This window comes from Diorhabda carinulata, chromosome 5 (genome assembly GCF_026250575.1).
Source record: "Diorhabda carinulata isolate Delta chromosome 5, icDioCari1.1, whole genome shotgun sequence".
NCBI lineage: Eukaryota > Metazoa > Arthropoda > Insecta > Coleoptera > Chrysomelidae > Diorhabda > Diorhabda carinulata.
Genome location: NC_079464.1, coordinates 8,876,858 through 8,896,220, shown reverse-complemented (window position 1 = coordinate 8,896,220; position 19,363 = coordinate 8,876,858). Strand labels below are relative to the sequence as shown.

Here is a 19,363-nt window from a genome sequence, read left to right as displayed (position 1 = left end):
TATTTTTAAGCATTTCCAACAGAGAATAAAGTTTTTTTACTTTTTGTATTTCCAATTCCGCTATTTTTTCGAGGCGATCTACCTCAGCATTCGACGTCGTTTCTCCGTCAAGACAGGGTATTGGCAGGGAAGATGCTCGATCGTCTCTTCTTCTCCGTTACACTCCTAGCAGTAATTGTCCGTTATCACTCCTCATTTTAACAGTACAACAACTAGTTATCACTATGAATATTCTGGATTGTTTGTTTCGTGAATCTTTTTGGTATTCTCTCCATTGATCCTTGTCTAAATCGTTCTTGATATCGCACAATGTAGAGTTACTGTACCTTCTCCCCTCTTGTCTGAATTCACGTAATTTTGGATATAAATTGGCTTAATAAACATAAATGATTGTGTTTCTTTTCTGCAAATAATCTACAATAATTATGCTTATGATCTTCCCAGCTGAAGGAACATCTTATATTTCTTCGACGGTGGTTTCCACTTCTTCTGCATTTTGGTCTCTACTGACAGACAAATTAATTGATCTAAAATTTTTAGGTTGGTCACGTATTCCGAAAAAGACATCCATATACTTTTCCAGGCGGTAGTGGTACCGTATTTGCCAGAAACACGAGACGTGCCGCCGAAGTTTGGATGGATGAATATAAAAATTATTATTACGCTTCAGTTCCTTTAGCCAAAAGTGTTTCATATGGAGAGTAAGTATAAATTAGAAATAAAACCATTCGCACACTGTGAAATAAACGAAAAATCTCCATGATAATTTCAAATATAAATATCTCTTTAGTGTGATAAAATTCTGTTATATCCCCCGGTATTTCAAGGCTAAACTCTTAATAGAAATGTGTCTGATATCATGTGTCTATGATAAAAAATAATCATAGAGGTACATTCCAATATAACTGAAAGTACATCAACATATAAAACTAGAAAAAGCTCTTTGAATCTTTGTTTAAAATGAACATCCAAGAACATCCAATAGTAGCATAGACTAAACAACATCTACGATCTGCAAAGTATTACACAATGCATCAATAGTTGGCAAATGTGAGGATTTCTCTGCACCAAATGCATGTTGTCAAGGTCCAAGCAAATCAACGCAAAAAATGAAAATGAAACAATTTTGTTACAGTATCACGTTTTATTTTCCTTATCACAAATACTGCCCACTACCTAGCATAAATCTGCTATATTTTAATAGCGGTGGTCTGCAAATTTATTTATTCCTGATAATGGAAGAAGAATTAGAAGCAATCATTTTGGCAGGTGGAAATGATGAGATAGAGTTTGTGATATTAGAACAAATTTTAATAAACATATATGTAAATCCGGGTGCCCCAAATAATTTAATTGATGAAGAAATTCTGAATGATTTCCCCTTAATAAGGGTACATTTAGAATTACTAAAAATTCACCTAAGACTTCCAGATACAGTTTCAGGAGCTGGTGATCGCATAGATGGTAAGAAGTAGTTAACCCTTCATACCACTTTTGACCCAGGGACCTGAGCTGGGACCCAATTCATGAATCACTAAAATTTTAGTCCTATACGAATTTTATTTTAGATAAAAATTGAAGAAAAATGATAAAAACCATATTTAATTATAGCATAATATTTTTATCATCATTATTATTTTAAATAAATCATTTTGTTTCTAAATAAATTTTATAATCTGGATAGAAAAAGTCAGAAAATTCCAAAAAAAATCTGTGGACACCCTTAATATTTATTTTAGGTTTAACTGCATTGTGCATTCTATTAAGAAAATTTTCTTATACTGCACGGTTAAGTGAACTGAGGAAGATGTTTGGAAGATCAACACAATCAATATCACAAATTATTAAAACCACAACAAATATCATCTCTTTCCTTTTTTCATGGTTCACACAACTGTTGCTCTTTACTTAATGCAGATCCCTTTCTGAGTATCTTAAAACTGTAGTCAGCTTCTCGGCACAAAGTTGAAACCTCTTGTAGAAGCTCATCTTTTTCGGTAAATGACATTTCTATACCCGACCTAAAAGATGATATCAACCATAAAGTGATGAATTTACACAGTTTAGATATACTCATTACGTAATTACTTATGTTAATCTTGCTTTACATGCTATTATAAATACCATTTCAATGTAAAAACTTCAAGAATAAAATATTTTCAGTTACAGATTTACTTTGCGAAAGGCTGCTTTCTGTTTTTTAAAACAAAAATTAAAGTGTAATTTCCTGCGCTTAGATATATGTTGTAAAACTTACCTCACTTCCTCCACTCTTGTCTTTTTCAAAAAAATCTCGATTAGCAGCATAATATGTTGTTTTATGGTTCTAATGGAAAATACTTTTCCTGTTGTAATGGATTATTTCCCAATTTGTATTATGTAAAATGGGGTTGTTTGTAATAAATTCCCTGAGTAGGATTACATAATCTTCGAAAGTAAGTCTTAATCTTGTTTTCTTTTCCATCGCGCGAAAATGGAAAATTACAATAGCTTATCTTTATTCAGTAGGTAGATGTCAAAATACTGCACAAAGTACTGCTTTCTTTATTCCTACATAACTTAAGTTTAGCAGTAACTTTAATAAAATTTCCTTTATTTCAATTTATACTGCGCCTGCGTATATGTCAACATAATTCCGGATTTATTACTGCTAGCACTATATCGCGGTTCAATAAGTGCCTATTCTGTAAAAAAATGTTCAGTAAATCCTTGCAAACATAATTTAGCTAATAAGATATAATTGAAATATAACCTATTGACAAGATTACAAGTAAATACTTTAAAGAAAATAAGCGTTATTTCAACAAATATACCATCATGAGCTCTAGTTTCGACCAGTATACAATACAAAATTACACATCAGTTATGAACAGTTTTAAGATATTCAAAGAAGCATTTGATTATGACAGTAAAGATGAAATAAAAATAGTTATATTTTCAAATATTGCTAGCCTATTTAATTAAAGTGAAAATGAAAACTATCTCTAAATAAGCGTAAAAATTGCAGAATACTGAATAAACTGTATAACTGTCAGAATATTTCAATAGATTATTGTTCAATAAATTGATCAAAATCTCGATCAATATCAAATGTAGATACTTGTTGACTTTCAATTTTATGCCACTTAGTGTTGAAATATACAAAATAATAAAAAATCATCATCAAATAAGTGTTGAAACATTTAGCAAGATTTCACAGGACAAACATTAGTAAAACTGCTTAATTCCTACATTCATTTCGTCGTACTCTTTAATGAAAGGAAGCAAAAACGTCTTTCTTCCTGTAACTAAAAATGGCGGTAACTTTATTTAATTACTCTTTATATACATATTCGTATATTTCTTATATATTGATTTACAAACTACAATCTGTAATTTTTGTAATACATGCGAATTCCAATATCCTTTCATAGATCTATATTGTAAAAACTTTCATATTTTGTGTTTGCCTTTAATTTTCAATTTAAAGATAGATTCCTACTACACATCATGGTTCCAAACTTTATAACCACCTACCTTGCCATTTCTCTTGTAATTTCATCTTACAGGAGATGTCCAGATAATAATGCGTTACGACCTTTTCCGAAGCGACTGTATGTCTTTGAATTTCGAAAGGCACGAAATCTATGGGTATGATTGTCTCTCGAAATTCTTGTCGAACAAGAGGCAAAAGATATTCGGGAAGACCCGGAAAAGTTAGAGGTAGTAATAAAGTCAACCACGTCAGGCCAGAGGTCAAGGATTCTTGAAAGTTTACTCAGCTTTTCTCATAACCGTCTACCTGACAATAAACGAGATCAACGTCAGACCTCGTCCCGCTAGACTTTTCTTTGTTTTCTCGGCTTAATAGTTGACTGAAAAGATAACATTTGGACAATATCCGTCACAATGAGGTCGCTGAAAGACATCCCCCTTGAGGTAGTCCAAGAAGCGTACTGATGAAGGAAACTGTACCATTCTGATCCTGTAGGCATATGTAAAGAGCAGATGTAATTTGTATTTTCGTTTACCCGCTCTATAAGTTAAACAAACTGTAGTTTATATTTATTATTATATTCAATATTCGCAAAATTTGTTCCGTTGATGTTGATTCAGAATCAAATTTCTTCACTCTCATTCATACACTGTAGCAGGCCTTGTAAGTCATCACATAATTACTTATGAAGAATATGTAACTAACCAATAACCAACTGACATGTATGTATATATTCTTTTATGTGGTTATTAAATTATTTTTAAATAGTTTTTCAAGCTCTTCTAGCAAAAACATTTGTAACAAAATTGCTTCTTATTAATAACTATCAAAAGTTATAATTCTTTGTAAAATCCAAACCTCCTTGTTAGAGCCTGTTTTGTCTCTAAGGAATTCTATTTTTTGTTATTATTTATGAATTCTATATTCCACTGCGCAAAGTAAACCCAACTGTCAATATTGTTAATACTTACGGTAGTTCTCCTAATAGAAGTGAAGATTTATGTAAATCAAAAGTTAATTTATTGATCCAACCAATTTTTGAACCGTTGTTGATGTGCATTGTTAATATACTGTTTACTACCACTACACTAACAGTTATAATTATACTATTAGACGTTTCGATAATAAAGGGATCGGAAGGACTAGCTTGCTTTCAGCTTCTGAAGACATCTTTTGTATCTCTCCCAGTTCTCTTCTGTTCCCATAAACTTCGAACCAATTGCCAAAGCTCAAGTTCAATGCTCGTTAAAATTACCCCGGTCTACAAAATTTTTGCTCACGGATTATACGTTAGTTGAACAAAAAATACTTCTGAATTTGGTTTAATGAGTATAAAATCAATGAAAAGACATAGAAAATCCACAAAGAGATGATTTATTAAAACACATCAAAAGTTTTAAAATACAGTTCAGAAATTTAAAAATATTTTTTTCCTCTTCTGACATGTTCGTTAGAAGTTTCTCTTATTAACCTAAAAATATAGTCTCTCAAAATCCACTGTCTTAATGGAATCGTTCCCCTTGTTCTTCCGAATAAGTTCCCATATTATCTTCAAATTTATCTAGATGAGAATGCAACATATACATTTTTAGAGACATTCTACATCCCACGATAGAAAAATTCGTGATCATGTCTCTTCGTACTTTTCAGCTCTATGGTTTCCAAGGACACCGTGAACTTCTGCCTTGAAATTGATCCAGGCTTTCTCTTTTTATTGCTGCGTAACTATACAAAAATATAAGAATTCATATTTTTTTTATTTGTGGGCCAAATAAGATTCCAGCGTTAATTTTCGCCTCTGGGAGCTTTAGAAAAAACTTTTCATACATTTGAAAGCTGTAGACTCATGATTAAGAGCTTTCATAAATTGTTTAATAAGACCTAATTTAATATGGTGGCAATTAATATAGTTTTGAGATCGACAGTTGCTTCCCGTTTAACATTTCTACTATCCCACAGGCATAGATAACAGGAGTGTTTAGTCTAACCATCTTGCATTCCTGTCAAAAAACACACCATCTTGAAATCACCAATAACATCCTACTTGTATTCCATATATTAAATGTACGCAATGTGCTGATGGAATCGATTGAAATTTGTTCCCATTTTATACATAGAACAGCTTTCAGAATTTTAGTTGAACTGTCAATTAAAATACGCCATTCAGATGTATGATATGAAATACCGATTTCTTCAAATAGACCTTTCCCGTCATGGCAAAATCAGAGGCCATTTTCCTAAATGAAGAAACAAGAAAATTCTTCATGATGTTTTCTTTGAAGGGTATTCAAATATCAGATTTAAATAAATTCCATTGTTTTAACCGCGATGCCAGTAACTACTTTTTGGAAGATTCAAGCCTCTTATTTTGGTTCAGATTCAAAATACCGATACAGATGAACTTCGTCGTGATTGCAGGGCTGCCTACAGTATTTTCTTTTGTATGTGGTATTGAAGCAGATGTGGATGGTAGGTCAGAATAAGTTGTATTCCTAAAATTTTTACTCCTGAGTGGACTCACAATACAACAATCTGTGTAATGACAACTTACCGTCAAGATTGTATCTGCAAGAGTTACATGATACATGTGGAGCCCATTTTTGTCTTGATTTCTGACTAGTAAATTAAAGTAAGATTGATATGAAAGACGTTATTTCTCTGTAATATTTAAACATCTGTCGTACACAACGAGCAACGCAAGAAACACTGCTTACACTCCCTCATACTTCTCTTTCTACACCAATAGCGCGCGAAAATCGAAATTGATTGAGCGCAAAAATCAAACATTGTTAAATCATTGTAAATTGTTAAAATTAAAGTAAAAATATTAAGTAAAACCCAATCGCAAAAAAAGATTTTTTGTTGACCCGTCTTATGGGTGTGTTTGAGATCCAAAATGTTGAGAGCTATTATTCCAGAAGACTTTTTAAAATAACTCTCAATTTTTTTACAGTATCAGCGATCGCCTAGAACTGAAAAGTAAACTTCAATGTAAACCATTTAAATGGTATTTGAAAAATGTTTATCCTGAATTAGCGGTGCCTCAAGCCACTACCTCACATGTCGGCCAAATACGCCAAGGTGCCTTCTGTTTGGATTCGATGGGACACCAGCTAGATGGTATCGTAGCCTTGTACCAATGCCATCATACTGGTGGTAATCAAGAATGGGGATTAACTAACACAGGCCTTATTAGACACCACGATCTATGTTTGACGCTGATCAATTTCAATAAAGGTAAAGTTTAATACAATAATAAAGTGAACCATAAATTTATACTTAATTATGTATTGCTCACAACATTGAATGGTTTTCCTATCGTGATTTGTTAATCGCTAGAGCTCTACACACTCAAATATTGTCGACATATGATATACTCTAAAAGAATTCTTGTTATCTATAGATGTAAAATATTTCTGTCCAACTAACTTTAATTTGGATTTACACAATAAAAAATAATAATAATATGAAAATAATTAGTCAAACATATGATGTGTATATAGCAAAAAAATGAAAATCCAAAATGATTGGGAGCTTGACTCTTTGACTAACAAAGCTACTATCTCTATAAAATGACTCAAACATGTATGCACTAATTTTGAATGACGATGACCAACTGCATGTCTTCGCTTGCTTCGAATTCCAAAGACAGTGCCATCTTTTTGACGTATTATATTTGAATGAGTTTGAAAATACCATATATTAGTAATTTCCCTTTTGCATGGAAGATCAGATAATTTGAAGTAATTTAAGTATAGCTCATTCAATTGTACGCCCCTTTCAATTATACTCAAGTCAGATGAATTGAGATATTTACTTTCCCCGTTGCCGATGCAACAACTTTTGTTTTGTTTGAGTGTATATCTACTTTTTTTATTAGTGCCTAGTGATTAATATTCGCGAATTTATTTTTACTCTACTTTTGTATTGACAAGGGCATTTTTGTTTAGAATACAATGAACTAAATGAATGTCTCAGTTTGTCATTCCATTTGACCCACTAATTCAAAATGAAAACAGATATCATCAGCTCAATATGAAATAAATCAGATCATTTGCAAAAGGATGATTTAATATTGCTGTGCCGATATTGCTAATCCCCGTAAGTGGAAATGTTGCTCTGGACAACTTGCTTTTGGAACAAAGTCTTTGGAAAAGATTTGTAACAGTATGGGATTATAGGATAAGTTTTCTAAAAAATGCCACTTCAAAGCCCTAAATTAGGGCAATTATATTTTCAAAATGTTTAATTGTTATATTCAATGTATAACATCTACGTATGCAATTGCGCTTGTGAGCAAACTCCATTCTTGGGCATGCGCATAGTATTTCAAGTCTAAATCATAGAAATAGATGTATGTATGTCTGCATTGGAATATTAAATTATATGAAAAATACCAACCGCCATTAAAGATTTATGTTTTTCAATGTTGAAGCAGTCAGCCTTCAGAAAATCAATTTAAAATAATTGATGTCGAATCAAGCAAAGACATGCATTTGGTCATCGTCTGATTCAAGATTTTAGCCCCTATGCCAATTTACGAAAATCTTTCTTGGTACTGATATATTCGAAACGTGCGTGATGTTTGTTTGGTAACTTCACTTTCTCTCGGTTTTATTCTATTTTGAAACTTGGTAGTATCCTCGCTTCGAAGATTGGTAGAGAATATAATGCCCGGCAATTTGTCCGATCTACGTGTGATGTCACCTGTTAAAAGCCAACATACGTAAATATAGGTATGGCGCGGTTTCTGTCGATTAGTTCGGCGGTTTTTGAGAATAAATATAAAACCAGATATACAAAGATTGACCCAGAAGTACCTGGCCCAACAAAGAAAATATTCAGGGAAAAAATTTATTTATTTTTCAGCATAATCCCCTTCTAGCTCGACAAACTTTTCCCAGTGATGTTCAATAAGTTCAATAAGTTCAATACCCTTTCTATAATAAGAATCGTCAAGCTCCTCAAAATAGCCATTAACTGCCGATATCACCTCTTTTTTATTGGAAAATCTTTGAGAGCCATTTCTTCAAATCTAGGAACAGAAAATAATTCGAGGGGAATAAATCTGGCGAATAGAGTGCAGGAGGTAGCAATTCAAACTTTAATTCAATAATATTAGCCATTGCAATAACGGATGTGTGAGCTGGTGCATTGTCTTTATTAATAAACACTTTCTTTTTAGCCAAAGGCCGTTTGTGCTTCATTTCTTCGCTCATATGTTGCAATGAATTACGCACAATACTTGCCGTTGATAGTTTTTCTTTTTTCAACATAGTCAATGAAAATTATTTCACGTGCATCCCGAAAAACCGACGATATGACCTTGCATTTCAGATGTAACAGTCTTTGCCTTATTTCCAGCGATTGTTTTTATTGTTCTTTTGTTTGGACTCACGTTTCATCCATAGTTATGGAACGGTGAAAACATTCGGCCTGATTACTGTGAAACATTGCGAAATACTCGATGGATGCATCTTTACCAAGCTGTTTTTGTTTTATTGTAAGCAAACGCGGCACCCATCTTGCGCACACCTTTCTCATGTCCAAATTTTCAGTTAATAGGCGATATACCGCACTTATTAAAATGCCTACAATGTCTATTAACTCGCGCACTTTCACTCGACGATCATCCAGTGGATTTCCTTTAACATTTCAGAAGTCGTCACCTCATTTGGATGACCACTGCAATGCTGGTCTTTGCAGGTCGTACGGCCTCGTTTAAGGTACCCAATATTTTACTGTTAATAACAAAGAAGCAGTCTCACCCAGAATAGAATCTAATTCAGCTTTAATATTGATTGGGCACATGGCGGGTGTTTCATTGTGAAATTTTAACGCCTGACAATAATTGCATATTTTGTCCATCGCACCAATAGTAACTTTGATATCAGCAGAGTAATTGATGTCTGGTTCATAATTAAATGCAAGACGAACAAATGATTCACGTGTTACTGCGCGGTTGGTTCGATGATTTTCTCGGTTTTGTTCTCTATATGAATCTATGTGTTGTTGACGTGCCACCCTGGTTCTCAATGCATTTTCTTGTCGACGACTATCACGCTGTTCTCGTGCACGAATTTTTTGAGCTGCATATCTTTCTGCTCTCTGTTCGACTGATTCATGAGCTCTTTTAACACATGCACATCGAGTCTTCTTACTACAGGCTACAGGCTACAGGTTAAGTTAGGATTAGGTGGATTTTTTGGGTGAAATTTTACTGAAAATAGTAATTGAATTTTTAACGTGAATTAATTTCGCTGTTCTCAGAATAAGTACATAAGTAACGTACGCAAGGACCACAAAATGAAGAATTATTTAAAAGAAGCGACGTTAAGTGGTATAGGCAAAATAAGACATGTATAGTGTGTAGCTTAAAAAAATATATCACTGTTGGAAATTTATGGAAACTACGATTAATAACAACAATCAACGTTGATGATCAGTTTATTATTAATTATTGAGACCATAAATAAAATATAATAACTATCCTATCATTTAAGTTGGATCAAATTACATATATATGCTAACTTTCATGAATATCAGTTGACTCGTTTCATTCGGAACATACACACGGACAATAAATTTTTATATATATTCATAAAGTAATGTAACTTTCAAAAATTTTAATTCTTGCTAGATTTAAAAAAATTCATTAGAAAGTACAATTCTGTGGTATTGACCGTTGTATTTGTAAGTACAAATTACGAAAAACTGAAAATATCAACAATAAGTCACTTTATTGATTAAGAAATGCAAGTGGCCTTTGAACCTTGCTATTGAATTTTTACGTCCGTTGAAAAGCCCTATTTTTCTAAAATAATAGATTATTTTGGTGTCGACTTGTACAAATTTTTTAAAAAACTTTTTTTAATCTTCCAGGATTGATATATTATTATCTCGTTACGTTACTCTATGAATAATAAAATAATTAACTTAATTATTAATGTTTCAGTAGGCTCCCAAGTAATAATGCGCATATGCGATGGCTCAGATGAACAGAAGTGGCATCTCATATCACCGGATGGCCTCCTCCGAAATTCAAGATATCCGTTATGCTTAGATTCCCGATATACGGACGTAAGAGGCATAACAGCAGAAAGATGCAGTAGTAGTCTCGAAACACAAAGGTGGCAGCTGACAGAACGAGCTTAGGATAAAAATAAATAAATGAGTGAGATTTTTGTAACAAACAAATAATCCTATGTCCTTTGTTCATTTTAATAACAGAACAAATGCGTCCATTCCTGAATTATTCGAAATTTAAAATAAGTATTAGGCAGAGAGCACTGAATTTTGATTTTTTTCATTTATCGTCGACAAAATATTACTGTAAAAGAAATTCCATAAAATACTTTTACATTATCAACCTTTTTATTTACCATTTCGTTACCAAGTGCAACATTGCCAAATTGATATTTATTTTAAAGTATTTTCTATTTGTAAGTAGGTAATTGCTCATAAAATCATAATATTGGCTTCTTATAACACATTATCTGTACCACTGCTCTATAAATATTTCTAGTTTTTTACCTCGTTTAGCAAATAAAAAAAAATCATTAAAACTCCGCAATCAGTTTCAACATATTCAACAACATCAATTTTGAATGCTTACAGAAAAATGACTTGAAATTTGATTTCTTTCATGGTCTTTCCTATTCCACTTAGTCCCATGTGTTACCATTATAAATCTCAGTGTAATGGATTATGGAGCGTTTTGAGTATGAGGTCAATAATAACAAATGGCAAAACAAAAAAATAGAGCAAAATTTTTGAATGTTCACAGTAAATTTTCATAATTATTAGGTAATTTGAAGAACCCTCGACTTCTACTCAAATATTCCTTACCGCATCGAATAAAATTTTCACGGTTTATTACTTTGAGTTTCCAAAATTTCGCTAATTCTCTACACTTCAACTCACCTCTTGATATGGTTGGCAAAATCGTTAGTCACGACATCATTGGTGACGTCGTAGTGACATCAAAAGATTATTTCAAGCGCTGTGAACGCTTAGTGGAGCACACTCAATGTATATGTTCACTGATAAGAGAAAATCGATAACTGATAGATCACATTACATTACCACTGCCACCTTAATGTTTTTGTGTACATATATTGAAGCTATTTTCGCCATTTAGAGCTAGCTTCATAGCTCCAAAAGTTAAATTAACGTCATGATATATATTAACTTCAATCGCGCGACATTCTAAAACAAGAAGAACTGGAGCTTCACCTCCCTAGATACAGTATCTAAACTCGTCATTTTTGCCAGACCTAATCTCCTCTTGTTCTTTCTATGTGACAGTACTCCAGTTCAGAAGAAACTTTTTAAGAGAATACAGATGGGAAGGCAGCGCCAATACATTTCTATTCCAGATTCCTTCACGTTTTGGAACCATTTCAGATGGGTTTCATACATAAAACATAGGACAGATTTGGGCCAATCAAAGATGTTTGTGCTCTTATTCTGGCGATTATAAAGAGTCTCTTCGATTTCTGTTTGACCAGGATTTTAGACTCTGTAATTCTTGTCCATTTCATTAAGTTTTCTTCGGCATTTCAATGTCATCTTTTATTCGATAACAAGGAAGCTCCTTGGTCCAAAGGTTGCTTGATTATTAGACTTAATCGAGGTGTCACTTTACTTTCCAGGTTAATTTCCACACATAGTGCAATTCCAAATATTTCTGCCTGGAAGAATCGTAGTAGAATATTAATGATGAAGAGCAGTTGGTACTAGCCATACATACTCCACCATCAGCTCCTGTGATTGTTTTTGATATACCATCTAATGGTATTCATTGTGAAAGTCTAGATGTTTCATTTTGTTCCTAATATTTCCAAATTAATACATATTTAAAGTTCAGCTAGATTTACAGAGCTAATAATTAAAGAAAAACCACCATACACTTCCTAATGAAGTGAACCATACAAATGTATAACAAATATAAAATAATATTCTAACGATTGTGCGCATTCATTTTCAGATACAATAAAATAAAAATATTAAATAATATAATTGCTCTAGAGACCTTATGTTAAGTCTTTTATGTTTTATCTTTAATTTTATTTTTTATTATTTCATTTGTTGTATAAAATCAGCTTCAAACTTTTATTTCTTCTGGCAAATTTGGTCTCGTAATTAAAATAATTAGCTAGATAATTCATTAAGTGGTGTCATTTTACAAAACGGTATTAAATTAGAATTTCTCACGTTACTGGATATAGTTATGAAATACTAAGAGGAAAATATTTGATCTACATGCAAATTTGATTAGCTACTCTATGTGAAAATATTCTATTCAGTTTTTTCAATTGAATCTACATAATAATAAGTCATTCAAAAATCTAGCATAACTGCAAATACTTCTCTTTACATTTAGCGAATCGGATCACTTTTTCTTTGAGGTTCAGCAAATCATACAGTCATACCAAACTGTTACATAATGTTATTTTTATTGATAAAAACGTAAGAAGTAACAATCAGCTATGAAATAAACATTTGAAAACTTGAATCATACATTAAATTATCTTTTAAAGACTTGAAAAAAATATCCGAATTGCCCCAATTTTCGGAGTGAATCAGGTCGCACACAACATGTAAATTTTCTTAATAGTATAGCTTTGGAATCAGTAAACAATTAATAATGAGATCAATTTTAATTATCGGCACATGATTCACATATATATGGTCCTTAACACCTCCCCCTCCCTGGCTTTCGGCATATTTTTCATGGCATTGCACTGAATTCAATACTCTGATGGTGGATGTAAGAATATTTCGGAGTAGTAAATGAAGTGTCACTCTCTCTGTTATGCAGATTAATTTTTATCGCAGGCTTTACTTTATTCTTTTTTTTTTTCGTAGTACGTAGTATTTTCATTACCGTCAATCTTTTCCTAATTTTACTTGGTTTCATTGTCTACCTCAAATTTCTTCAGGACAAGTTTTAAAACTTTACGAATTCTTTTAGAAACGATTGGTGATTTTAAAGGTGATGAAAAATTTATTTAATCATTTCTGTTCAGTTGGGAGGCTGGGATTCGTCAGATTGTGGCAAACTTGTGGATTGTACTACATTATCAAGAAGTTTTGAATTTGTGGCTTGTACTGGTACCCTTATTTTTGACTGCACTTGTTCCGCACTTGAGGTTTGGTCTTGTGGCTGTTGGGAACTCGTGGATTGGGTTTGGATCATTTGATACTATTTCTGTTTTACTTATGAACTATTAATGTTTATCACTGCCATCGCTTTATTCTTCATCTGCTGTATTTCTGTAACTGCACAGGTGGAACACCAGGCATTGTTAGATTGTTCAAATGACACTATATCAGCTACTGGTTACGTATTTGTGACTAACTTGTAGCTGCATTGGAAGCCAATTGAAAAAGTGCTCCGAAAGATTTTGATGTGAAGTACAAGTTCTGGTGTGAGACACGTACTCATCCAAAATTATAACTACTTTTTCTGGGGTCCGAAAGCGATTGAAATGTTGTAGCTACAACTTAAAAGCTTCTTCGTACCATGTGGCATATCTAGGAAAAAATCGTCACGTTTACGCACACATTTAAAGAGAACATATGGAGGTATGTACCATCCTGTTGCATTCAAACAGGCTACAACGGTTAGATTTTCACCTCATGAAACAATGGTCATGCTGACAACATCTGTAGCATCTTTTTGGACTATAATGTTGGGTGGGTGGTTACTAAGGGGCATCCTCGTTTCATCAACATTGTATACTTATTTAGGTTTTCTCTTAAATTGCTATCATCTATTACTGTTTCCAAAATATTAAAGAATTCTGCCACTTTTCCTTCTCCATACCATCAATCCTTCTTCATACCTTTTTTATTTCTTTGCATCAAGCGATGACACCTCTCTTGGCGAGCCATTCCAGCACTTCTGTCCAATCTATGTTTTTTATGTTTTTACGTTGTGCAAACTCAAACGCGTACGCACTGCTTTAGGTGTAATTCCGAAGCCAAACGCAATAGCCGGTCAGATAACTTCTGCGTTTCTGGATAAAGTAACTCTTCTCTGCAAGCTCGTGAACGGTTCTGCAAACGTCTCAACAGCTTTACGTAAGGTTAACTCAAACATATAAGTAATAAATCAGTTTAAAAGTGTGATCCAATTCACCACTGACGATATGATCCGATTAGACCCAAATCAAGACCTTTGAAATGAATATTTTAGACGTTAACCTCTAAGATCATACTTATTTCGAACATATTTCTTATTTTGATCTGATTCGCCCTGTGATCCGATTCGCCTCGGTCTACCAAAATCTCTTTTTCCTTATACTTTCATACCTACAAAGTATTCAATTTATCTTTGAAACCTAGTAATGAATAAAAGTCTTTTACGTGCCAAAATTTCAGGTCTTCCAGTTTAAAATAAAATTGTATTTGTATATTTTCGACGAGCTAGTATCTAATATTTAAAAACATTCTATAAATATTTTGCCAAGAAATTTTGAAGTAAGTTTTTCCACAACTTTCATTCATTATATTCTTTATCCGAAGCACTCCATATTAGATTTTTTTATAGCTCAAAATCCAGTAAAAATCGTTCTAATTTGATAGAGGTGTCAAAAAATGACACCTAATTTTTCATATCTCTGTAACTATAGTAGTTATATTAATTTTCATTGTATATATGTATATGTTGCGTAAGAGAATATATTTTTTGTTACTTAGGATAGAAAAATATAGAATTTATGTTGAATGTAGTTAGTAAATTTGATATACATTGTGTCCAATGGATGATAAAAAATTAAATTTATAATATAAAGAGATATTGGCATCACGCCAATATATCCATCTATAACGTGTTGGTAATGCTCACTACTACATTGTCTGGCTCTTCCTTCCTTCCATAGATCGCTGTTTCATATCCAGCTCTAACGACCCAACAATGTAATTGTGTAATTGTGGTGGTAGTGTGTATTTAATATGATAATTACCAACGATTCAAGAAATTACTGCTGTTCTCTAGCTACAATTCTGCAAACTAGCGCTCCAGATCACATGATTCAAATATTCCACGTCTTTCAATGGACACACTGTATATATTAAGTATGTAAACCTTGTGTAGTATATCTCACGTCTATTTATATGAATTGATTAAAATAAATCAAATTAGGTGTGACGTACTTAACGAAAATCAAATTTGTTGAAAATTATAAAAATTTATATAAAAGAAACGTTTGTGTTTCAAAATAAACGCATATGAAAAGTGGGTGCATTTTTTATATAATTCTACTTCAGGGTGATTATGAGATAGACTTGTTATTTAAACAAAACAATTTAATGGAGGAAAGAGAAAAACAAGATATTCAAATCAAGCCAACTCTTTTCTCTAAATATGCGTAGAAGTTCTATTAAAAAAAATAAATTTGTACGAAAATTAATTGTAACTGTGTTTTCTGTAATATTTGCATATAAAAATTGTATTCTCTTTATAACCTGAAAAGAAAGTATTGATCATTGTTTGTAACGTTTTTGTGAATTTATTTCTATTTCCTAAACTTTTTGAAACATTGGAAACATAAAAACTAAAAACAATTGGAATTCGAAAACTCGGAAAATATATTGAAATTACTACTTTGGTGTTTCATTGCCACGTTCCCAATAAGAAAACGCTGCTTAAACTTGATTAATTTGAATATTTTTCTTTAATTTTGGAAAAAAATGATACACTTCAAGAATATATAAGTGTAAGATCAATAGCTACGAGTAATTTTTCAGTACAAATAATTTTTTGATTACAACGAAATTCTCGTTTGAGGCTCGATCTCTATTATAAAATTCCGGTATGCTATAACATATACAAGGGGCTTCGGAGAATAGAATGTATCGTACCAGGTACAAAATACAATGTCCGAATGTTAATATAGAATTCGGCGGGGACGGACGGTCGGCTTATAAAACTTGTGACCCTGATAATTGTAAAAATTTCACCTCTCAAATGAAGTTGAATCTGAGAGTGAAATATCAGATTCCGATATCGACATTGATGAAGATGTAAATTCTAGACGATTTTTCTATATTTTCTATAAAACATTATATAATCAGAAAAAAATTTAATATGTATTGATTTTTCCATATTGCAAACAAATAATTAAGAAAAAATTTTTTCCAAAATTTCAAGTGTAATGAAAGTAATTATATGAATGATTCAATAAAAATTGATAATTTTGGCATCTATAGGATTATAACTATAGGACTATAAACTTGATTGCCTTAAAAAAACGACTTGATAGATTTACGAATTTTTTCAGAGAAAACGATAGCTTTTACAAAAAAGGGACTTTTTATATTGAGTAAAAACAACCCTATAACGTGGTATTTTTTATTTTCTTATATCTTCATTACAGACTGAAATAAAGGGAAATTCCAAATGATTTTCGAATTTTTTGTCACTTTCGATAGACCTCTGAAGTTTTTTTAAAATCAATTAGTATACTTTGAAGTACTTGTTGGAAAAATCAACCTTTTTGCTTATAACTTATTCATTTGGTGAAAAATCGCCTCCACAGACTAAGCTACGTTTCATGAACGGCTTTTCGAAATCATTGTGTCAATAATGGAACTGCTGATAGTAGTAACTATAAAACCTGAGATTGAAGTTTGTACTGATGATACTTTTGATAATGCAGAGGAAATAGCACAATAATTATGATTTTGTTTATTAGCAAAAACAGAATCGTTATTCATGCGAAACCAATTTTCTTCGTCATTTTGTCTTTTCATCATTTTATTTGGTCAGTTTCGGCAAATTTTGTGGTACTAAAGAGGAAAAAAAATATACTTTTAAATATTTTCTCGTACAGCACATACATAGATAATATAATATCTTAATCGCCAAAAAATTAATATAGACTTTCATTCCAGTGCTTGGCTGAAGTTTTTTTATTTTCAGTTGTGATTTTAAGAACAGGTTCGATCCAACCCATAGGAAATTAGAGCAGGAATTTTATAATTTTGAGGCTCTTATTTATTTTCAAATGTTCAATTCAGAACTTTAATTATAACTTTTGTAGCAGTGTTCAATACTTTCTTTTAAATATTTTTGTATGAAATTAACTGAAGATGTTTTAATGTTCAATGACTTATGAAATGCAATTGAAAATAGACACAAACACTAAAATTGCCTGATTTTACAACAATATACACGGAAAACATACCACACTTTAAGATATTTATATTTTGTCCAAATACTACAATTGTCAAAATTGTAAACCAAATGTAAAAGTTAGTTATCAAAATGTGATGATTATATTTGATATTATTCCAAAAACGTGAAAATAAAACTTATAATAATCACAAATAACGACAACAGAATATTGTGTTTCATATAGTTTCATTTTAATAAAAAGTTTAGTAAAATATATGTGTAAGTTTGATATGGGTCCTAAAAAGCGGTACTGGTATGAAACTCACTACTAAAATGTGAAAACCGAATAATCATCAAAAAAATGCGTGTATCGAGCGCAAAGATTATATAGGAAGTGCACATTTGCAGATGTTAAGACGGTATCTTCAATCCCTGTATTTAGCTTGAAATGTTTATTTCCTCCGTAGTTGGGCTGTCTTTTTATTCGCTTTTGCGACCGTTTATCTAATGTGTTCAAAAAAGTTAAAGTTTTTTGTTATGATAACTCCTAGGTATTTGATTTTTATCTTAGCCACGACTCTTTGTCCTTCGACCACCATCTTGAAAGGACCGTTTGTTTTTGGGGTCCTTTCACCACTAGCATTTTCGTTCTTGGCGAAGCTATTTTGAGTCCGTTAGTTGTAATCCAACGGACCGCGAGAGCTGCAGTATTCTCTGTTCTGTTTCTGACCTCAATTTCTTTGTTACCCTCAATAAGAGGACGTCCGCCTAGGCCATGGAGGCTACCTTAGGGCCGTAGTCCAACTCTACGATATCATTATATATTATGTTCCACAGGACTGGTCCGAGGACCGAGCCCTGCGGAACACCCATTGAACAAATGATGCCGGAAGTCATCCTCCGGCCGCTCAAGTAACTCTGTATGTATTTCGTTAAGTATGGGCTTATTCCTTTATCATTTAGGGCCTTGACAATTCTATACCATTTAGCGGTATTGAAAGCATTTTTTATGTCTATAGCCACAAATACACCCCATTTGTGGCTAGTATTTTTTACAGTTTCGTGCAAATCCTTTATTGTCGACACCTAACCATTCTTTTCGTTTTGTCTTGATGATAATAAATATTCAAAAATTCTTATGTTTGCCCATCTCTAGGACTCCCTTCGACAGATCAAATTTTCTTGTGCGCTCGTCGAATGATCTTTCGGATTCAACACAGGTAGTGTGCGTTAGATCCACGAAATGTTTGCTAAATGTGCCTGTGCGCTCGACACACGTGTGCTCCTTGCACACCATCCACAAAAAAATCGTTTTATGTTCAAATTGTCTCTGTAAAATTATCAGCTACTATGTTTAATTATAAAAAATCGCTGGAAAAAAGTTATTGTGATATTTATGTATTATATCATTCGAACTTTATTAAAGTAAACCAGTAAGTTTGTGTTTTAATAATTTTTATTATTTATATTTTATTTCCATTTTTAAATCAACAATCTTCTTAAATGACTTCAGTTAATGATTAACAGTATGAGGTATTGAAGTCTGCAAACGAATAACATTTATTGGTAATCATTTACTAAAACATTTACATTCAGTTCAATTTGGAATAATCTGCACTACTCTTGTTAAGTCCGTTTTATTATTTCCTTTTCCTCAATCCGGCTGAAGTCATGTCGTATCATCATGTTGACAATCTTTTCTTTATTATAAAAAGTTTATCGAATTTATTGCACGGAAAAACTGAATGGAGCTAAAAGGAGAG

The 19,363-nt window shown here is 32.3% G+C and overlaps 1 protein-coding gene across 2 annotated transcripts in view; it reads left to right on the top strand.

Annotated features, from left to right (window-relative positions):
• The window catches only part of LOC130894083 (polypeptide N-acetylgalactosaminyltransferase 2-like), a 108,830-nt gene extending 89,793 nt beyond the window's left edge, over positions 1 to 19,037 (top strand). Inside the window, exons 8-10 of one of the 2 annotated variants that reach the window (XM_057800659.1) lie at positions 541 to 701; positions 6,429 to 6,712; positions 10,434 to 19,037. In XM_057800659.1, the coding sequence (XP_057656642.1) occupies positions 541 to 701; positions 6,429 to 6,712; positions 10,434 to 10,630 (642 nt within the window). In that variant the 3' untranslated portion in view covers positions 10,631 to 19,037. Of the gene's footprint in view, positions 1 to 540; positions 702 to 6,428; positions 6,713 to 10,430 lie in introns of both variants that reach the window. The other variant, XM_057800657.1, reaches the window with a different exon arrangement.
• Positions 19,038 to 19,363: the final 326 nt, after the last annotated feature.